This window comes from Nelusetta ayraudi, unplaced genomic scaffold, assembly GCF_046127955.1.
Source record: "Nelusetta ayraudi isolate G7.1 ecotype Tasmania unplaced genomic scaffold, CSIRO-AGI_Nayr_v1 ptg000011l, whole genome shotgun sequence".
Taxonomy (NCBI): Eukaryota; Metazoa; Chordata; class Actinopteri; order Tetraodontiformes; family Monacanthidae; genus Nelusetta; species Nelusetta ayraudi.
The window spans coordinates 15,113,383-15,134,727 of record NW_027466061.1 but is presented as its reverse complement, the minus strand read 5'-3'; the positions used below and the strand labels follow the sequence as shown (position 1 = coordinate 15,134,727).

Here is a 21,345-nt window from a genome sequence, read left to right as displayed (position 1 = left end):
CATGTGTGTGTGTGTGTGTGTGTGTGTGTGTGTGTGTGTGTGTGTGTGTGTGTGTGTGTGTGTGTGTGGGGCATATGCTTCCCATCATACACTCAGAGAGGTTGCCCGCATCCCACCGACACACACATTCACGAGCCCGCCCACTCTCCACGCGTGGTCTTGGCCACCGTTGTCGCCTGCTTCGCTAAGCCGAAGTCTGTCCGTCCTTCTGTCCGCACCCTGTGCCTGTTTATATTCCTACCTGTCTGTCTGTCTGTCTGCCGGCTCTGTCAAGTCAGGGCCACCGGGGCTTTTTTTAATTGCTTCCTCCTCCCCGCAGCACCAAACGGTGCGGCGCAGGGCTCAGCAGTTGGAGTCCAAAGACGGCCCTCGACTCTGTACAGTCGCGGCCACTTGACACGGCACCTTTCACATCGTTGCCCCCTCCGTGTGCCTCTGCGAGACGGGCAAGAGAGGAAAAAAGCTTTTCACGATTGCCCTCAGTCCCTCACACCTGTGCTGGTGAGAATGAAAGGCCTGATATCGGGGTGTTTAGTCTGACGGGAGGATTACGGACTATTTGCGGCTTACCGCTCGCTCGCTGAGAGAATCTGAGACGTCACCAATCAAAATAGCTGGAATTGCCGGCGCGGGTCGTGTTCAGCGGGCTTGAATTTTTAAAGTGCTTGTATCGCGTAACGCCGGTGGACTCGCGCCACATTTCTAATCCAGTGCGCGCAATGTGTAGTGTTTTGAAGCGTTATCGCAGCGCTGTTTCATTTTTGTTTGTTTTTCAATGAAGCCGCTCCACCACGAGGGCATGTGACACTCGCGAGGCGGCCCAGATTTTTTGCGCGTGTGGAAGTCGGTGTGAAGCGAGCAACGTGCGAGTCCGTTTTATCCACAAAAGAGAAGGCTCGTAAAAAAAAAAAAAAAGAGGTTCAGGAAGAAGAGACAGATGAGAGGAGCCGTTGGGGGGGTTGGGGCAGGAACAGGCCAGGAGGTTTATGGCTCACTGACACTTGTTTTTTTCTCGCCTGTGTTTCTGCTCTCGCCTGCACAAACACACCAAGTGTGAGGCTGTTTTTCACCCTGGATTCACCGTGGGTGAGAAATTAGTTTTTTTCTTTCCTTCTCCCCATCCAATATGAGGTTTGTTTTAAGCCTCGCGTCAAAGGCCCATTTGATCAGCTAATTTTTTTCCTCCCCTCTTTTGTTGCAAAGACCGGAGAGCTGGTTTGCATGTACGAGGGGCCGGTGTTTATCCTTCCAAACTCATCCTCGACGGCCCAACATTGGTGAGGCTTTACAGACATGTACACAGACCCAAGCTGTCCAAATATGAGCGCGGCGAGACAGGGCCCTATCTGGATAGCAGGCAGACCACATGTCCCATAAAGAGGCCACGCAGAAAGAGGATAGGAAAAGGGGGGGGAAACAGGAGGCTGCAGCACACTCGGCGTAGCGTGAATGCATAGCGGCTCCCCGGCATAGTCGGCGGCCACTGGACCCAGACGTGGCGCTCGGCGGATCGAAGGGACCTGGAAGCACATTGATTAAGAGAGTGAGAAATGTGCGCGGGCTCTGTGCAAACGAGCGAACACGCACGGGGGGAATTTTTCGGTGTTTGGAAGCCGTTTCTCTAAACAAACCTCAGAGCAGCACAGCAGGTAAATGCTATAATTCATCGGAGCGCACACAGCGCCCCAGTTCGGACAGAGAAAGGGAGCTCTATGAGGCATTATTGGAGGTGAATAGTGCGCGGCGGTGCCCCAGCTAGATAAATAAACTCCCAGCGCTCAGAGCCCGGGACCTCACTGGTAGAGAGAACAAACAAGACCAGAGTCAGCCTGGGTCACTTCTAAATGTTTATTTCACCGCCGCAACCCCCCCCCCTCCCCCCAACCCACCCCCCCACCCCTTTTACCGCCATTCCTTCAGTCCAAGTCCTGCTCATTCCATCCCCTTTTTCAGCAGCCTTCCCCTCCCCACCTTCTCCCGACACACACACACACACACACACACACACACACACACACACACAGTCCCAAACACTGAGACCAAGACCACCCCCCAACAAATAAACACATCACATTGAGCAGCTCAGGGATACATGTGCACATGACAGACAGACACACGGCCCCTTCGCTTCCAGCAGGAAACATGAGCGCCACTCGGACACCACCTTTCATGTGGCCAAGCAGAAGTCACGACTGCGCCCGCCGAGCGTTCACCTTCACAGTGCAGCACGCTGCCGCACGCTGCTGCACGCCGCTGCAGCGGTTCAGGTGCCCAGATAGCGCCTACAGAGAGAGAACGGGGGGCTGTGAGGGGGGCAATGAAAAAAAAAGACAGCAGATAATGGAAAGTCTATCAATATAGCGTGGCAGCCTTTTCTCCCCACGCTGAAGAGCCACCTTTGTCTTTTGGTCTGCAGCAAATAAAGCGGCACCAGTCACCTCTGTGTTTGCACCATTTGCTCCCGTCGTCACACCGTGAAAGTGTAAAAACGTGAGGGGCGAGAGAGGGAGACGGAGAGAGAGAGCGAACATTTTCTTGGTGCTTGGAAGGGGGAGAGAGAGAGAGAGAGAGAGTTCTGGGGCTTCTTGGTTCTGGGGCTCAATAAATTCATTTCTTGTTTGAATGAGACCAGCAACGTGGAAAAATTTTGCCTTTCAGGCAGGGATGAATGTATGTTTCAACCACACATTAAGCAGTATTAGCGGTCAGTGGAGTGTCTAATGTGACTATTTTTCACAGTGGCCAACTCTGCCCATGATTAGCATAATTAGCAGAGGCAAGCCTATACATATGGAAATAGAAAGTGCCTAAATGCCAGGCCCGGTGGAAATTTATGTGTGGCTGCTAACACCACTGGCACATCTGAATAGATTGTAAGTGAAACTGATTTTTCATGTTGTTTTCACTGTTTTATACAGTTTTAAAGGTGCGATCTCGGGCCACTGGTTGCTTTTCGGGACTCTGCACAGAACCACATTACCCAAACACAGGATAGGCAGATTGCTCACGTTTTCTTACATTCATGCATTTATTATGACAACAAGCGTTAAGCAAAATAGCAGATGATTCACAGAGAAAAAAAAATTAAGAATGCACGAAAATGCACTAAAACAAAAGCTCACAGTTTCTATAGGTATAAAGCGTCTCTTTTCTTGCCTTCAGCCTCACTGTCTCATGGCCAACTCTGGCATTGTTTTACAGGCTGAGACAGTTATGGTCCATTTGGTTTTGTCTTCAAAAAAAGTTCCCTCCCTATTTTATTCTGCTGTTTGTTTGGGAACATCTAAAAGAAATGGAAGCCTTGAATGACTGAAGGCTTTGCATTCAAGCTGCTATACTGAAGGATTGTATGGAGGGACAGCCCATCTGCTGGGTGGCTGCCTGCTTTAGGCGGTGCCCTGGTGAGGGAATGCCACAGGACTGGGCCGGGCTAAGGACCCCAAAGTGGGGCACAGCCCAGATTCTGGTGGGTCCACATGTGACAATAAAAACAGGAGTTTTTTTTGTGCCATGTGGTGCCAGGCCAGGGAGAAAAGGGTTTTCATCTGCAGCAAATCAAAAGAAATGAAAGAACCTTTTTTTATCTAATTAAATAGCGACAACAAGTATGCCGCACATTGATGTTGACAGCTAAAGAAAAGGGTCGTTTTTTGTATTTCGGTGTGTTCCCAAGTTTATGGTCTTTTTCTTTCCTATATGTTAATGCATGAGATTCAGCTTTTCATATTTAGTCTTGTGGTCATGCTGTTTATCTCACCAAAAAGAAAGCCCCTACCACATCACTGATAAAAGCATACATGTCACTTTCAACCCTCTTCTTCCAGCGACTTCCTCCATAGCAGCATGGGGCCTTTTAGAGGCCCCTTAATCCAGCTAATCTACCACACTGAACTTTGAAGGTGGCCCGGTCTGACCTAGCATGGCCTAGAACTGGGCCTAGGCCTGTGAGCTGCCGCCACCACACAATAGACTGGAATACATTTGTGACAGGGCGTTTTAAAAAGGTGGCCTCATATCCATCCCGAGAGCTCCTTGTGAGAGGCTGCACACATTTTCTTCAATCTAGGGGATCCTGGCTGTTTGGCTTTTAGCAATGGAAGTGGAAAGGAAATGACTGAGGTTGGAGGAGACGAGGTCCAGTGTTCACACACACCGGCGGACACGCCCACCCGCACGCACAGGAACACCTTCTCATTACGTTTGGACAACCATGAAAGTGCCTGCCATGACACTTTTTTTTCTCTTCTTTTGCTTGCGACTTTTCCAACACTGTAAATGTTGTGAAAGCGCTTTTAGTGGCGGCGCTCGTGAATGAATTCACGTGTTCCGTCCAACGCGGCGCGAGTGGCCCGTTCAGCCTTTGCGAGACGGCGGCGACGTTTTCATTGAGCTAAAGAACGCTGGATGAGAATTCGGAGGATTGTTTTTCATGTTCTCGTTTCATCGTGATGCCAAACACATGGACTAATATTTCATGTGAGAAATTGCGCCCATGTCATAAAACAACCTCCCACTGGGGTGTCGAAACCCCCAAACTTGAGTGCTCAAAGGCACTTCTTTTTTCCCATGGTGGGAAATTTTTCTGGGAACTGTCTCTTTAAGGCTGCTCGCGGTGCCGGCTGAGAGCAGACGGAGGCATGGGGGCTTGAAGAAGGAGAAGAAGAAAAAAAGAGTGAGGCCGAAGTCGAGAGAAAAAAGGGGGAAGATGAAAAGAGGCCGTCGGAGATAGAGGAGATGGATCAGAAAGGAGAGGGTGAGAATTCTTCGAGAGCGAGGAGGGAAGCGAACAGCTGAAGCAAGATCTGCTCCGAGTTGGTGTTTAGGGGCCGGACTGGGGGCTCAGCAGAGAAGGCGAGAAGCAGAGCGAGAGAGGAGAGAGGCCTGGCTGCCTGGGTGGTCCAGATGGGAGGAACGAGACACAAATAGCTATAATTTACTTCAGGAGGCCTGTAATTACAGAGCCAGAGTCTCTCCGAACCACCAAGTTCCTGTTGGGATCAAAACCCCACGCTGCAGAGGTTAACATACGAAATGTCAAAAAAGGTTTTAACAGATGGCAACGTGGTCCACAAACTCCGAGGGTTCCTTTTTTTGTAGTTCTTCCCGTCTTGATATTAAATCTGCGTGGAGTTGCCTTCCGGGGCACCAGGGTTGGCCGCGTGAAGACGCCTGCAAGTCAAAGCCAAAAATTAGAAGAAGGAAAAAGAAAACAATTCTGCAGTGGTACAGTTGTGAAATGAAAGCGGTGCAGAAACTTTTCAACCTTAAAATAAACATACATACACATACATATAGATACTGAGGACCAGATGTGCGGATGTCTGTCAAGAATGCGCCTCAATTTTCTCTCCCCGCCTTTTGATGCGCCGCCACCCAGGACGTGCAAATAAACACAGGGCGACCTGGTATTCTCTCCAAGGCCGCACTGGCCTAAACTGCGGCTTTTCTCTTTTTTTCACCGCCGTCAATTAAAAACACCCTCAGGTTGAGCGCCGGGGAAGGAGAGTGACAGGCGCGGGGACGGGAAGGGGAAGGTGAGTCGGGAGTCTCCGAGCTTGAAGGCGGAAGCTCTGGTTTCCCAGCTTCCTCCGCCCTGCACCCCCCCCCCCCCCACCACCACCACCACCACCACCACCACACACACACACACACCCACACCCAACCCCACCCCCTTCCTTTTCCCTCTTCTGGGCTTGTCATGTTAGTAGCACAGCGAGTGGAGCAGACGGGGCCCTCTGTGATCCAGCGCGGCATGTTTCATGTCCACTTGGCACAGGCACAGATCCCCCCGGCTGGCAAACTCTTTTCAGGGCAACCTCCTGTAATTAGGGGGCTGCTATCTACCGCACAGCTCCGCACAGTTCTCTCCCCTCGCTGCTCGTCGTCATCCCTCTGTGCCTTCGTTTTTGTTCCAGCCAGCCCCCTGACATCCATATTTATCTCCTGATGAATCTATTTACCTCTCCTCAACTTCTAGTCCATGGTGCTCTTTCATGTCCTTTTATTGCAAACTTGTGTGCTGTGTCAGCGCCTCCCACACCACCCAAACCCCCCAGCTCCCACCCTGCATTTGGTCTGGTGCTGACGGCTGACTTGACTGACTCCCCTGCACTGCGGCACACGGTTTTCGCTGAGAACGATTCCTCTTTCATCCGAAACGCGTCTTTGTCGAGGCGGCGGAGGGTTTGGGGGCATCAGAAGGCTGGTTTTTCTCCTTGCTAAGAGGGCACATCTGTTCTGCTGGAGGAGCCAATGGGAAGCCGTATTACTCATTTCTCTTGGCCAGACGCTGGCTTGTGTGAAGTGCCTTCAAAACCAACACTGGCAAGGGCCAAGGGCGTTGGTCGATATATGTGTGTGTTCCAGTGCGGCATATATACTCTCGCGCAGACTTTGTTATATCATTTTAAACTGTGTGTTGAGGGTTTCTTTTGTACGTGCTGTAGGAAAATGAATGTGCTGATCGAGGAAAAACATATATATTGTACACTTTTGTTAATGCCTTGACCATTAAAAATGAATCTCCTGTGTTTTTCCAGCTGGCAGCCGGGTGAGCACAGAGCTTCAGTACACCAGGGAGAAGCAAGGAGAAGAGACAGTATTTACCACGCAGATGCTAATCCAGACCCCCAAAAAGGAGGGCACTGATATTCTAACCCAGGAGGCTTTGCTGGTTCACATGGAAGCCGCCCTGTCCGCCAGCAAGGTCCAGGTGTCGCTATTTGGAAAGTAAGTGGACGGCACACAGTGCAGTGTGAGAAAGTAAAAGTGCAAATTGTGACGGATTTCTCAATATTGTCATTTCTATTTTAGATCCTGGGACCTCAACAAAATATGCTACAAATCCGGAGTTCCTATTATTGAAAATGTCATGATTGAAAGGGTGAGTTCAGAGCTACTTGATTCTCCGTCCCCGTCGATTAATAAAAAAATCTGTGACGTAATTTTGAATTTAAATCATCTTCTGTCTTCCTGTTTTCCAGATGATTGACAAGCTATTCCCCTGTATGATAATCACCCCACTGGACTGTTTTTGGGAAGGTGCTAAGCTACAAGGAGGCTCTGCCTATTTACCGTAAGTGTCAGAATATTTGACTCAGCTCGCGTTCACACTTCTTTTTTATTTAATTTTGCACCAGCTCAGCTGTCATTGCTTCCATTTAGCGCCGGGCTGCAGACTTTTTTTGGACGAGTCGGCAAACGTTTCGCTCGTGCTCAATGGAGACATACAGTTGGGCTTTCAGTAGTCTGTCAGAGGCTGCTGTGACTGACAGCGGCGGTCAGTAATAGAGTTCTTTTAGGGCCCAGAGAGGGGCCGAAGGGGGCGGTGGCGAGGCGAGGGAGGGTGTGTGTGTGTGGGGGGGGGGGGGGGGGGGGGGTGTCCTGACAGAGAAATTCAAAGGGAGAAAGTGAGGGAGGGATGGAGAGTGGAGATGGCTGAAGCAGCAACTGGGTGGTGGTTTGGTAGAGGGCGGGGAGGCGGCGGCGGCGGCAGTGGCGGCGGCGGCGGTGGTGGTGGTGGTGGTGGTGGCAGGGGAGCCCTTTGCGTCAGACAATGGTAAGCATTCTTTCAGTTTACGAGTGAGTGTCCATCAGTGCAGGGGCCCCGGAGAAGGGAGGGGGGGTGGGGTGGGGTGGGGGGGGGGGGGGCGGGCTTTGTCAGCTCACGGCTAACACTCGGCATTCTCATGGTAATGCCCCGGGCTCCCAGCTCCCAAGTTGTCCAACAAATAAAATGGGCAGTATTCAAGCCTCAAGTCCCCCGAGAAAGACAGAGAGAGGCTACAAGACAGTTAACAGTGGAGTCGGGTCGCAAAACGGGCTTCTGCAGACCAGGACCTTTTTTTTTTCCTTCTCTTTTTCATTCGAGTTCACTCGAGGAGTCGGGTGACTGAAACAGGCTCTTTTTTTTTTTTTTTTCTTCCAGTGAAGAAGAAATGATATTTCAGTTGAAATTAGCCTATAAAATATAGTTTAGATGGCAGCAGATGTTTCTTTGTAAACAGGGTGTTTATGCTTCTCCCAGAGTTGACGTGGGTATGAAGCGCGACAAGCCAAGTCGCACAGACGCAAACACAAGTTTCCCAGCCGCAGCAGCATCTCCCAGCTGGCTCGTGCAAAAAGTCGAGTGGCAAAGAGACAGACGAGGAGGAGAAAGGGGCCTTGGATGATTCACACTTCTACATTAAATCCCGAGTTTCGCATCTGTTGTTATTTATTCTGTGTTATTTATTCAGTTTTTTCTTAATTTCTTTTTTCTCACACAAACGTTACCGAAGGAAAGCTGCGGCACAGGCCTGCGTGTGCCCCCTCCACCCCCCACACCCCAAAATTTGGTCAGTTTCCGCTTCACTTCAGCTCTGGTTTAAAATTGCGGGGGAAAAAAGAGAGAGAGGGAGAGAGTGAGACAGGAGAGAGAGAGAGAGAGAGAGAGAGAGAGGGAGAGAGGGGCACATTTGGAAAAAGAGAGTGAGGAAGAGTGAGGCAGAGAATGAAAAAACTTGGGAGAACAAAGAGCGGCAATCTATGAAAAAACAAAAGGGCCCAGGGCCGGTTCACTCAAGCAAAAACTAGCTGATAAAGGAGTGTGTCTTTGCAAGCAGCAGAAAGAGGGACCCTGGTATGTGGGAATGGGAGAGGAACTCTCTTCATAGAGCCATTGGAGGGAGATTGGGCTTGTTGAGATACTTTGGGATTCTTTTATTTCCCTCCCTTTTTGTCTGTCTGTTGCAACCCACACACACACACACACACACACACACACACACACACACACTCATTCACACATACACACACACACATCACTGCACAGAACAAAGGGGTACCACTGTCTTGGGCTTTTAGGTGGTTTGCAGTCACCAAACATTGCGTAAAAAGCAGAATGTTAGCTAATAGTCTGCATTGTCACGTCTCCTTTTCGCCCTGGAAAACTGCATCGCTGCCATAAAAAGTAAAAACAAGTGCAAAATGACAAAATAGCAAGTTGAAACGTGAGAAGAGAGGGCGATTGCTCAGGTGAGGTTTCCATGAACATCTCACAACAAACGGTGATAGAGATCTTCCTTTTTTTTGTCCCTCGCCTTCTTCCCTCCCCTTCTTATCAAGATGTTTTGGAGGCAGAGGTAATTGTTATGACTCAGTGCTGGACATTGAGGATTGGAAATGAGCAGGCAGCCACGGTGCCTTTTCCCCGGGCATTGTGGCAGCGTGAAACAGGATAATAAACGCTATTTTATCCTGTATCTGAAGCTAGCCTCCTGCGAGGGGAGGCCGGCCGGGCGCAATGAGGTGGAGAGAATCAAACTGAACTTTGGTGTCGGGGGAAATGAAAAACGGACGGGCAGCCGTGCATCTGCGTCAAGCGTTCGTTTTCCAACTTCTCGTCTTTTCGTTTGAGTCCATCACCAAGTGTGTCTTTGCCCTGCAGTGGTATGCCAGACATCCAGTGGATGAATCTCGATCCAGTCAAGCTGATGGAGGAGCTGAGTCAGTTCACATCGCTGGAGGGATTTAAGGAGATGTTGGACAAAGCCCAGGTGGGATGCACAATTACACACTCACAGATTTATGGAATAAAGAGGCTTTTTTATTTAGTTGAATGCTGATCTTTTATCATTTTCTTTTCTTAATTCCTCATAGGTGGGACACGCTTACATGAATCGGCCATGCCTGGACCCCTCGGATCCTGACTGCCCTCTGAGTGCACCCAACAAGGAGAAAGGAGAGGTAACCAGAAAGTGTCCTCGTGCATTTAATGCAAGATTTCAAATGTATAAAATGATAAAAATGAGCGAGCATAACACACTCCTGTGTGGTCTGATTTTAGAGCCCTGACATTGCCGGCCGTCTCCAGGGTGGTTGCCATGGTTTCAGCCGCAAGTTCATGCACTGGCAGGAGGAGCTGATCCTGGGTGGGCGGGTCAAGAGCAGCCAAGATGCTCTGTTGAGGTGTGTACCATTTGAAACACTTATTGCGGGGGAGGGGGGGGTCACAGTGAGCCAAGCGGGCGAACAGTCCAGGCCCCTCAACCAGTGAGTCGCTGTGACTGGACACTGGAACCCGTGTAACCCCTAATAACCTGCCGGACGCACGCTAGGAATCCTTAGCACTGAGAGGGATCAGTTGTCAATGTGACCCCGGCTCAGGATAGGCCAATTAAACATGACTGACAGCCACAAATATTCCCCCCCAGCTTCAGAGGCAGTAGAAGAACGTGAAAGAGGGCGTCACGGTTGCCTCGCTCGGCTGAAGTTGCACTTGAAAGTCGTAGCGACCCAGACTGGCCAAACAAATCCTTGAGCGGAAGAAAGATTCCCATCTCATCTCATCTCATCTGCGAGAGCTACATTTACTCTTGGGTGCGATTTGCGATCCACCCTTTCGCAACTGAGCCCTGCATTGTGCAGCTTGTCGCGGCTTTGCGAAATAAACCTGAGGACATGTGGGATCTCAGCCGAGAGACAGCGGCAGCCAGACAGACGGACGAGCACCTGCCTCGGGCTGTTTGCTTTGGCAGATAGCACAGGCGGACAAAATCCCGAAAAGAAGCGGCACCTGCCTTTCAGTCAGACAGCAAAGAGATGTTCTTGTCAGGTTAAAGGATGCCGAGAACATCTGCACGGTCTGAGAGGGTGATCTCAACCCATCGCTTGTGATGTGCAGGAGCGAGAAGAGAAGTTTGTGCGCAAAAAAAAGCATAATCAACTTCTCAGATGTGTCCTGAACTCAAACAATGTGTGTGTGTTTGTGTTGCAGCGCCGAGGCTCTGCAGACAATGTTCCTGCTGATGAGTCCCAAGCAGCTGTACGAGCACTTTAAAGACGACTACGAGATCCACGACATCAACTGGAACGAAGAGAAGGCCAACGCCATCCTGGAGTCGTGGCAGAGGAAGTTCGTGGAGGTACGAGACGCAGCGGGCGGGCCGTGGGAAGCGCAGGCAGATCTTCAGTCCAAGAGGGAGCAGGCTGGCGGGCGCACGCTTGCTTGTCCCTGTCAGGCGTGCACGTACATGCATAAGCACGCTGCATGGGACTGTTTGTGCAGGGTCTGACTTCCATTAGCCTTCAGCCTCCTTGTAAAGGGAATACCATGCGTGCGCGCGCCCGCCTGTGTGTGTGTGTGTGTGTGTGTGGTATTGCCAGCCATCTCTCACTGTCAGAGCCTTAGTTATAGGAACAAGCTGTTGCTGTGATAGCCGACACCCACCACAGCGGGTCTGCCGAGGGAAGGAGGGGCGTGTACGGAGGCGGGGGCCGGGGGAGGGGCTAACAGACGCAGAGCGGCAGATGACAGATCCGACCTCGCCGCACGCTTCAAACGCTGACAAAGATGTATGTGCGGTGCGTGTGAGGTTGGGAACGTGGCTGCAGGTAGGAGGAGTGCGGGGCAGCTCGCAGCTCCCGGCAGCAGCCGAGTGCAGAGAGACGCTTTCATTGTCATGTGATCCCATCCTTTTCACCCTTTGACCTGGCGACCTCTGGCATCTGTGCTCATTACTCCTCGGCTTGTCATAGGTTCGCACACATGCTACCACATGTAAAAACACACGCACACACACAGATATATATGCTAGCTCCCCCCAACTCAAGTGATGTGGTGTTAAAGTGTGTCTTCATGTCTTTTGTCAGCTTCCTCGCTGCTGCATCCTCTCGGCTCCTCGGCAGTTTTGGTTTTGGCTCAGATGTGATGATTCATCAACATTTTTTCCCTCCGCAGGTCGTCCACCAGAGTGTCCCGGAGAACTCGAGCCAGTCCATCCATGCCTTCTCCACCACCACGCTCAACGACATCATGAAGTCCTTCTCTGACGTCAGCGTAATCAGGGTTGCCGGAGGCTACCTGCTCATGGTGGGTGCCACCACCGCTGCCTTGTCGACCTATTTTAACTCAAAAAAAATTGTACGTTTTATTCACCCTCCCGGTGTGTTTTGCAACCTCCCCCTTTCAGCTGGCTTACGCTTGCGTGACCATGCTAAGGTGGGACTGTGCCAAGTCCCAGGGGGCGGTGGGGCTGGCGGGGGTGCTGCTGGTGGCTCTGTCGGTGGCCGCCGGTCTGGGCTTGTGCTCGCTGCTCGGCCTCTCCTTCAACGCTGCCACCACGCAGGTACGACGCCAAGTAAACCTCCAGCGACTGTGACCTTTAGTTGTTTCCAAGGACTTTGTTTTAAACGCACACCTTCGCTCCTTTCCCCACACCAGGTGCTGCCCTTCTTGGCCCTGGGCATCGGCGTGGACGACATGTTTCTGTTGGCTCATTCCTTCACCGAGGCTGGAACTAACATCCCCTTCAAGGTACTTTTGAGATGCTTCTCCACTCCTAAACTGCCGCCCTCCATTCTCTTGTCATCCCCTCTGAACGCAGCCAACTTGTGTTTTTTACAGGAGCGGACGGGCGACTGTTTGCGCCGCACCGGCACCAGCGTGGCTCTGACGTCCGTCAACAACATGATTGCCTTCTTCATGGCCGCCCTCGTGCCCATTCCTGCCTTGCGGGCTTTCTCTCTGCAGGTAGGTTCTACATGCACGAGCACAGACATAAAAACACGACAGACAATTGCGACGCACCGACAGGCCCGGGGCGCCTTTTGCAGAATGAAAGAGACGACTTATAAGGAGGTGACCGTCATTCAGAGCGAGAAAAAAATTAAAAGAGAGGCTTTGTTGCCAGTTTTAATAGCGCCGTACCTACAGGGCCAATAATTCCTGTGTACGTCTGTCTCCGCTTATGTTTGTATAATAGCATAAAATGTGGTTTTGCGTGCGTGCGTGCATGTGTGTGTGTGTGCGTGTGTGTGTGTGTGTGTGTGTGTGTGTGTGTGTAGTGTGGAATAATCAAAGCAAAGAGGGCAATGAACAGACAGAGAGAGAGAAGAAGGGAGGAGGGGTATGGAGTGGATCAGTATATCACTGGCCTGTCAAGGCAGTTTGCTGTGATCTGCGACTGGCTGTGGGTGGTCTGAAACTTGCAAAATGCACACAAATACACACGCAGGCGTGCACGCACTTGAAGCCGCAAGCCAGTTAGAATGTCAGTTTCAGGGACTGGGGTAAGCGAAGGCCTATAGTTTTGCACAGACTCGCAAAATATATACTTCCTTCCCCTGCACCTTTCCCTCTCCGCTGGCCGTCGCCGTCCCTCCGTCTCCTCCTCTGGTTTGCTTGGCATTCCGGCATTCTGGTGATTTAAGGGGAAGAAGGTTTTTTCACTTTTGGGGCGTCTGGGGGGGGTTGAGGGGAAAAAAAGAAGAAGAAGAAGAAGAAGAAGAAGAAGAAGAAGAAGAGGCGCTGATGAACCCCAGCTGGAGCGTGGTGTCTGTTATTCGACTGCCTTTTCCCAACATTCTTCTTCTCTCCCTCCCCCCCCTCCAAACCCCCCTTCCGCAGGCGGCCATCGTGGTTGTGTTCAATTTCGCAATGGTCCTCCTGATCTTCCCCGCCATCCTCAGCCTGGACCTCCACCGGCGCGAGGACAAGCGGCTGGATGTGCTGTGCTGCCTGTACAGCCCGTGCTCCGACCGCGTCATCCACCTCTCGCCCCACGAGCTCTCCGACGCCGGCGAGCAGCCGCACGCCCCCTCATCCGCCTCCGCCGCCGGCGCCAGCGGCACCGCTGCGACGCACTCGTACGCGGCGGGGTCCACAATCACCACCAGCACCCAGATCACCACCACCGTGCAGGCCTTCACGCAGTGCGACGCGGCGGGCCAGCACATCGTCACCATCCTGCCGCCCACCTCGCAGATCTCCACCAGCCCACCGTCAATCATCGTCTGCCCGGCGTCGCAAGGTGAGAGAAAATAGAAATAGAACGGGTAGAATTGAAAGTAAAAACACTTCTGAACCACAACATTGTCATTTAAAACACTTATTTTGATGTATTTTAAACTTTTATTTCTTTATTTCTTCTTTATTCACTCCTTGCACTATTTAAATTCTCTCTTTGCACTGCACATGCTGCTATAACTATGCACATTTGCCCAATGTGGGATAAATAAAGGCATTCTTCTTGCACAAAACCTAAAAACCCACTGATTCTCCCTCCCCGCCAGCAATCACACCCTCTCCCACCACCACCTCCGTGCCGGACCCCTACGGCTCGCAGCTCTTCACGCCCTCCTCCAGCTCCACCCGGGACCTCCTCGCCCAAGTGGAGGATTCCAAATCGGGGAAGAAGTGCGTGCCGCTGCCCTTCCTGCACTGGAACCTGTCCAGCTTCGCCAGGGAGAAGTACGCCCCCCTGCTGCTCAAGCCCAACAGCAAGGCCGTGGTGGTGGTCCTCTTCCTGGGCCTCCTGGGCCTCAGCCTGTACGGGACCACCATGGTCCACGACGGCCTCTACCTGACGGACATCGTGCCGCGGGACACCAAGGAGTACGACTTCATCGACGCCCAGTTCAAGTACTTCTCCTTCTACAACATGTACCTGGTGACCACGGACGGCTTCGATTACGGCCGCTCGCAGCGTCTCCTCATCCAGCTGCACAACGCCTTCAACTCCGTGCGCTACGTCGTGCGAGACGGCGACAACAAACTGCCCCGCATGTGGCTGCACTACTTCCAGGACTGGCTCAGAGGTAGGAAACGCACGTCTGTCTGCAATCTGTTATCCCTTTGGGAATGAGTCACGACACGTAATGGGCTACCCTCCCAGCCAAGGGGGGGTTTTTCTTCTGTTTTTTTTGACCGTGACGTCAGGGTGCAAAAGGTTTTTTCAGGTGCGCCCGAAGAACAGGAGTGAATGTCGCTGTGTGTGTAAAGAGTTGAGTGAAAGTTCAGTCATGCCTTCACCCCCATGCAGCTGAGCTCAAGGGTGCAGCTGGGGTCACGGGTTATCTCTGGGTGTGTGTGTGTGTGTGCGTGCCCCTCGGGCTACTACCCACTCAGGAGGAAATGATAGCTAACAGGTCAATCAAACACAGCTGGGGGCGGGTCAGAAACAGAGGGGGGGTGAGGGGAGGGCTACGATCTTCAAATTTTAAACATCACTTCCTACATGCGCTGACAGGAAGGAAGATAATTGCGATCATAATATTTACACATGACAAAAAGCAAAAACGGCCCCTCTCTCCTCTCCTCTCCTCTCCTCCCCTCGCCTCGCATGTAGGTCTCCAGGCGGCTTTTGATGCTGACTGGCAGGCAGGCAGGATTACCGCTGACAGCTATCGCAACGGCACGGAGGACGGAGCTCTGGCGTACAAGCTCCTCATCCAGACGGGCTCCAAGAAGGAGCCTTTCAACTACAGCCAGGTCAGTCGGCATGCCACAACAAATACCGTAACTCAATCCACATGGATTGTGCTGCGCCGTCGCTCGTCTTTTCTGCATCGTTGTTTTTGGAAAACCAGCAACACGGGCCGGCACTGAAACCTCATTTTTTTTTTTGTCTTTCTTTGCCGCAGCTGACCTCGCGACGGCTGGTGGACGCCGAGGGTCTGATCCCGCCAGAGGTGTTCTACATCTACCTGACAGTGTGGGTCAGCAACGACCCTCTGGGCTACGCTGCCTCGCAGGCCAACTTCTACCCGCACCCCAGGGAGTGGATCCACGACAAGTACGACACCACAGGGGAGAACCTGCGCAGTAAGCACCAGCCTTTTTTTTTTCCTCCAAAAAAACTTTTAATCGACCTGAACTGGAACAAAGAGCTGACGGTCTCACATCTCGCCCCTCGCTTCCTGCGCAGTCCCGGCCGCCGAGCCGCTGGAGTTCGCCCAGTTCCCCTTCTACCTGAACGGCCTCCGCCAAGCCAGCGACTTCGTGGAGGCCATCGAGAGCGTGCGGGCCGTCTGCGAGGAGTTCAGCCGCAAGGGCGTGCTCAACTACCCCAACGGATACCCCTTCCTCTTCTGGGAGCAGTACATCGGCCTGCGGCACTGGTTCCTGCTGGCCATCAGCGTGGTGCTGGCCTGCACCTTCCTGGTGTGCGCCGTGCTCCTCCTCAACCCCTGGACGGCCGGCATCATTGTGAGTTCCTGCTGCCTTCACCTGAGAACCCTCCGCTCCCCCTGCCTTGCACTCTGCTCGGTCAACAACATCATTAGACCCCTCGGCAACCCCTTCTCCTCTTCCTCTCACTTCCTTCTCCGCACAGCTCAATAATGCTGTCTAGGGGGCCCCCTTTTTCTCTGCGGAGGGCCAGTGCCCGCGCACACACCCTCCCCCTGCACGCACACACACACACACACACACACACACACACACACACACAGGGACTTTTGTCATTCTAATGCAGGCCGGGCCGGCCCTTAGAAAAGCAAAAGCAAAGGCGCAAGAAAGGCTTTGCCCCACTGAAGCCTCTACCTCCAGCTCTCCGGCTGCTTTTGTCAGAAGCTGAGGGAGAGATTTGGGGACAGGACAGATCTGCCCAGTTGTGACCTTGGCCTGTTCAACCCATCCATCAGGGATGTGTGTGTTTGTGTGGGTGTGTGTGGGTGTTGGGTAGAGAGAGAGAGAGAGAGAGAGAGAGAGAGAGAGAGAGAGAGAGAGAGAGAGAGAGAGAGAGAGTCTGAGTTGCTCAGAGGTGGGAAAACATTTCACACACAAGTCGGTGGGGACCGGTGGTCCTTGAGGGCCAACCCCCCCCCCACCCACCCACACACACACCCACACACACACACACACACACACACACACACACACACACACACACACACACACACACACGTATACACAAACCCCGGGCTGCTGCAGTTGTAGCGCAACAACAGAGCCGGTTCCAGTTGGAATGTGTTTAATATAAGCAGCGGCCCCTGATTGAGACAGCGACACGGCCCCAAGCTGCCCAGAGCAGACAGACCCAGAGAGGGCCTCGGCTTCACGCGCTCGCATGCTTCCCGAGCGTTTTCAGCCCTGCCCGCCTGAGAATGAGTAAATCAGCTTTTATCATTTCCAATTTACCCCCCCACCACCACCACCAGCACCAGCACCGCCACCACATCGCAGTCAAAAGCTCCCATAAGCCGGGAAACGTTTCCCTCCGCTGCTCGCAGCATTTCGGATTACAAGGCGTCGGTGAAGTGGGTCCGTCAGGCGTCGTTTCTGGAGGGGCTGCCCTCTTGTTAAATAAAAAGGAGAAACAAACAAAGGGATTTGTTATGCACAAAGAGAACCAGATGTGTACAAATATGGTGACAGAGAGCGGCCGCTTTCTGTTGTCTCGGCCGCTGTCAATCAATTTCAACCACCTCTGAGAGGGGAGAGGGTGGGAGGTAGGAGGCGTTGGGGGAGGGGGAGAAGGCATTAGCCTGAGGGTGAGTAATTTGATGCCGTGTGGTCGAGCCCCTGAGTGCAGGGTCAAAGATTGTGCGGGGTGACCAAGGAACGTGGCTCGACTTTTCGCTTGAAAGAAAATTCTCTTTTTCCTCCGTTCGCCCGCTCGCCTTCATCTCCGCCTTCCTCTTGCTTTCATGCCGCGTTGTTAATCCCTCTCTGCCTCCGCCGCTCAGGTCTTCATCCTGGCCATGATGACGGTGGAGCTGTTCGGTATCATGGGTCTGATCGGCATAAAGCTGAGCGCCATCCCCGTGGTCATCCTCATCGCCTCGGTGGGCATCGGAGTGGAGTTCACCGTCCACATCGCACTGGTAAGGAGAGAGCCGAGCACACACACACACACACACACACACACACACACACACACACACACACTCACGGGGATTAGCTGCTGGAGGAACTGAGCTCCGGCAGTTAAACACCTTCTTACTGGAAACTTGATGCGGCGCCCGGACTGTTAAATAGCCGGCACAGACCGACATGTGTTCAGCGTCAGACTCCAACGCCGCTCCAGCATTTTGCCTGTTTTACATTTAAAGTCGCCGCCGCCTTAAAATCAAGCCGTTCCCCTTTTTGCCTGACGCTAGAGTAAAGAGTGACAAAGTGTGTGTGTGTGGGGGGGGGGGGGGTGAAGCAGTGAGGAGAGAGGGGGGGGGGGGTTGGTGGTTGTGCGGGAGAGTGCGATTCAAGATTTACTAGAAAGCTTGTGTAGCGAAGTCATCCGCAACAAAACCGACGCAGGATCTCCGAGGCGTGCCAGACCTCAAGTAAAGCACAAGTTTCTGGGCGATCGGCAAGATTTCCAAACTCATTCCTCCTCCTCCTCCTCCTCCTCCTCCCCCCCGCCCCACTCCACTCCCCAACCCCTCCTTCCCACCGCAGGGCTTCCTGACGGCGATTGGAAACAGAAACAAGCGCTCCGCTGTGGCGCTGGAGCACATGTTTGCCCCGGTGGTGGACGGAGCCATCTCCACGCTGCTGGGCGTTCTCATGCTGGCCGGCTCCGAGTTCGACTTCATCATGAGGTGAGTGTGAGAGTCACCGTCTGTTTTTGACAGGTGTGGCACTCCAAGTGGAGCCCATTTGCTAGCTTAAGAAGAGGCCACTTTGTTTTTATTCTGTTTTGTTTTGTTTTTGTTGGTTTTTTTTTACACCATGGGTGTCTCTTTTTGTGTGTGTGTGTGTGTGTGTGTGTGTGTGTGTCGGTGTGTGTGTGGGTGGTTGGGTGTGGTGTTTGTCACTTTTTGTGTGGCTGAATGTATTTGCGGGGCCAGCTGTCCAGGCTCGCTCTGGGACACGACCGAGCCTTGTGGGGGGTCGGTGGTGCATGCAGGTGGAAACGTTATACCCCTATTTATGCACACACTTGCTCACACACACACGCACGCGCACACACACACGCACAAAGTGACAAACATGCACCTGGTTCTGTCACTCCGGTCACACACGCGCACACACACACACACACACACACATCTGTGTCTCCAACCTCACAGCACAACAAATGGGTAAAACATCAAGGGTGTGTAGCAGCTGCTCGTAAACACCGTAGTGCTCCGCTACCCACTGGGGTGATGTCTCCCTCTCCCTGTCACACTCAGACACACACACACACACACACACACACACACACACACACACACACACACACACACACACACACACACAGAATCTGTAAAAATTCCTGTCCTGGCATTCTCTCCTTCCGTGTTGGGTGCCGTAGTAAAAAAGTGGAGCTAAATTTGAACTGGTCAGTCAGACGGTCTGCAGCCCACCAACAGACACAAACCCCCTCCCAGACTGACTGTGTGTGCGTGTGTGTATGCAAATTGTGTGTCCTCGTGCGCTTGTGCCTTGGTGCTTTCTACCATCATTTCATGGTCAGAGTAGGAAAAAAAAGAAGGCAAATAACTCAGTGTTTTTCGACCCAAATGTGGTCCGGGCCCAAACCCGAAACCACAGCCTTGAGCGCGCAGGCCTCCGACGGGCCTCCGTGACTTGAAAAGCCCCCAGTTTTTCCTCAGACACAGAGAAGAGGCGAGGGGGAGCGGAGGAATGAGAGCCAGGAGGTCTCTGAGGGTGGCTTCCTCGTGAGGATGTGAGCTCCTGCCGCGCGGCTGCACGGCTGCACGGGTGTCAGATGTTGAGGTGAAAACGAGAGGAGGACGCGGTCGCGTCGACTGCAGCCGTGGCTCTGCACCCCGCCGACAGTCACTTTCAAAGGACGCAGTGAGAAAAGCGGGGCCACGGGGGTGGAGGATCACTGTTGGAGGTCCCGAAGTCGCTAGAGCTGGCCGAACCTGGGAGCAGCATAAATACGCTGCTGTAAACATCTCCTGGCCTCGCAATGCGCTGAATAAACAGCGAGCCTGGTCCAGCTCGGAGTCCTCGCGTTCGCACTCGCGTCAGTACGCACACACGCACGCACGCACGCATGCATGCAGCAGGCAGACACACACCAGGAGAAGCGCACATACGTACAGACATGTAAACACTTATGCTCCCCTTCGACACACGAGGCTCCCCAGGCTCCGGCAACGAATGGAAAAGATTACGGTTTACATAAACAACGGAATTCCTAACAGTCAGACGCTGTTGAAGGTCCCGCCAACACTCCATTCTCCCCGTCCTGCTTTTGTTTGGCCTTTTTTTTTTTCTCGCGCTCTCTCTCTCTCTCTCTCTCTCTCTCTCTCTCTCTCTCTGTCTCTCTTCATGCATAGACCCTCCATCAGTGAGGGAGGCCGAACCCAACGCTGCGAACGTAATGACCTATTTGTGGTTGCAGCATCTGCATGTGAGCACGGCGTTACTCAACAAGGCGTGCAGATTAAATGTCTCTGCGTGTGGTTTGGAAGAGGTTCTCGGCTCAACAGATGGCAAGGAAAAGGCAAATGCCTTCCCCGAGTGTTTGGTCAAACGTGTTTAACAGCACCGTGAGTGACGCTTTGCAAGGAAAGAGAGGAAGCCCTGACGCTAATCAGAGGTGAAAGTGTTCACACGAGCTGTGTCCCAAATCACGTTTGTTTTTGTCCATTTAATTGCAGCCCACGTCAGTATTGACTTTGTGGTGCACTAATCTCAACATAGGTAGTGTTCTTCTTCTTCTTCTTCTTCTCACCATAAAGACTAGCTTCATCAACATCACGCTGGCTCTCTGCCGTCTCCAGTGCGTCGTTGGTTGGTTGAGCGTGCCAAGTCCTCGTTGTTCAAATGAGGCCTCTTTGTGCACTTTAGTTTTTAGTGGAGAAGTGTGTGATTTAGGGTCGATGTATGGCACAACATGCCGGCCACAAGCTGTTTTTCAACAGCGACTTTGGTTGAATGCCTTAGTAGTGAGGCCCCACCCAACCCTACCCCACCCCACTCCCATCCAACAATTCATTTTTCTTTTGTCTTGAGCCCCTTTTGCTGGTTAGCATCCCTCTGTGTGTCTCTCTGCTTTCTGTTAGTGTTTAAGTGGAGTCCTCTCTAATTTTCCTCGTGAAAGCTCTTTCTTGTGGCCTGCCTCCACCCCTGGCCTCCTCGGAGCTCCGTGGGCTTGCACGCACACTCGCGAGTGCACGCAGCGCGAGCGGCTAGCAGAGCAGGAGAAAAGTCCATGTAGCGGCGGCAGCAGCAGCAGCTGCTGCAGCAGTGGAGGCATCAAAGCGTGTTTAAGTTGGACTGAACAGGGAATCAGATTTACACCCCCACCGGCTTTGATACACAAACACTGGGCTTTCCTTGACTTCTTCCCCTGAGCAGCTTCCCTTCCGCGGGTGCCAACTGTGTGTGTGTTTGGAGCGGCGAGCGTGCGTGTGTTTTTCAGCGCCCTCGTCCGTATCCAATTGCAGCCCGTTTTCTTGTCAGATTAAAAGTGTAATTGAAAAGAAAACTGTTAAACGCTAAACACTGCCTCGAGAGGATGTCGTGGACGTCACCGCTCTCTAAAAGGGAAATATTTGCCGAACCTCGCAGCACAGAGTGGAAACGATTACCTTGAAAGGTCAAGGGGAACGCGTTAAACGGAAACACGGGTGTTGTGGTTGTAAGTTTGTGTCAGCAACAACAACAACAACAACAGCAGTAAC

General features: G+C 52.5%; 1 protein-coding gene across 1 annotated transcript in view; it reads left to right on the top strand.

The window, feature by feature from the left end:
- The window catches only part of ptch2 (patched 2), a 29,199-nt gene that overhangs the window by 4,242 nt on the left and 3,612 nt on the right, over positions 1-21,345 (top strand). The window contains exons 3-20 of the mRNA XM_076021338.1: positions 6,540-6,729; positions 6,814-6,883; positions 6,984-7,075; positions 9,428-9,536; positions 9,640-9,726; positions 9,827-9,948; positions 10,757-10,904; positions 11,720-11,851; positions 11,952-12,107; positions 12,203-12,295; positions 12,386-12,511; positions 13,388-13,790; positions 14,053-14,577; positions 15,108-15,250; positions 15,403-15,583; positions 15,687-15,967; positions 17,449-17,586; positions 18,158-18,300. Coding sequence (XP_075877453.1) covers positions 6,540-6,729; positions 6,814-6,883; positions 6,984-7,075; positions 9,428-9,536; positions 9,640-9,726; positions 9,827-9,948; positions 10,757-10,904; positions 11,720-11,851; positions 11,952-12,107; positions 12,203-12,295; positions 12,386-12,511; positions 13,388-13,790; positions 14,053-14,577; positions 15,108-15,250; positions 15,403-15,583; positions 15,687-15,967; positions 17,449-17,586; positions 18,158-18,300 — 3,139 coding nt within the window. The remainder of the gene's footprint in view (positions 1-6,539; positions 6,730-6,813; positions 6,884-6,983; positions 7,076-9,427; positions 9,537-9,639; positions 9,727-9,826; positions 9,949-10,756; positions 10,905-11,719; positions 11,852-11,951; positions 12,108-12,202; positions 12,296-12,385; positions 12,512-13,387; positions 13,791-14,052; positions 14,578-15,107; positions 15,251-15,402; positions 15,584-15,686; positions 15,968-17,448; positions 17,587-18,157; positions 18,301-21,345) is intronic.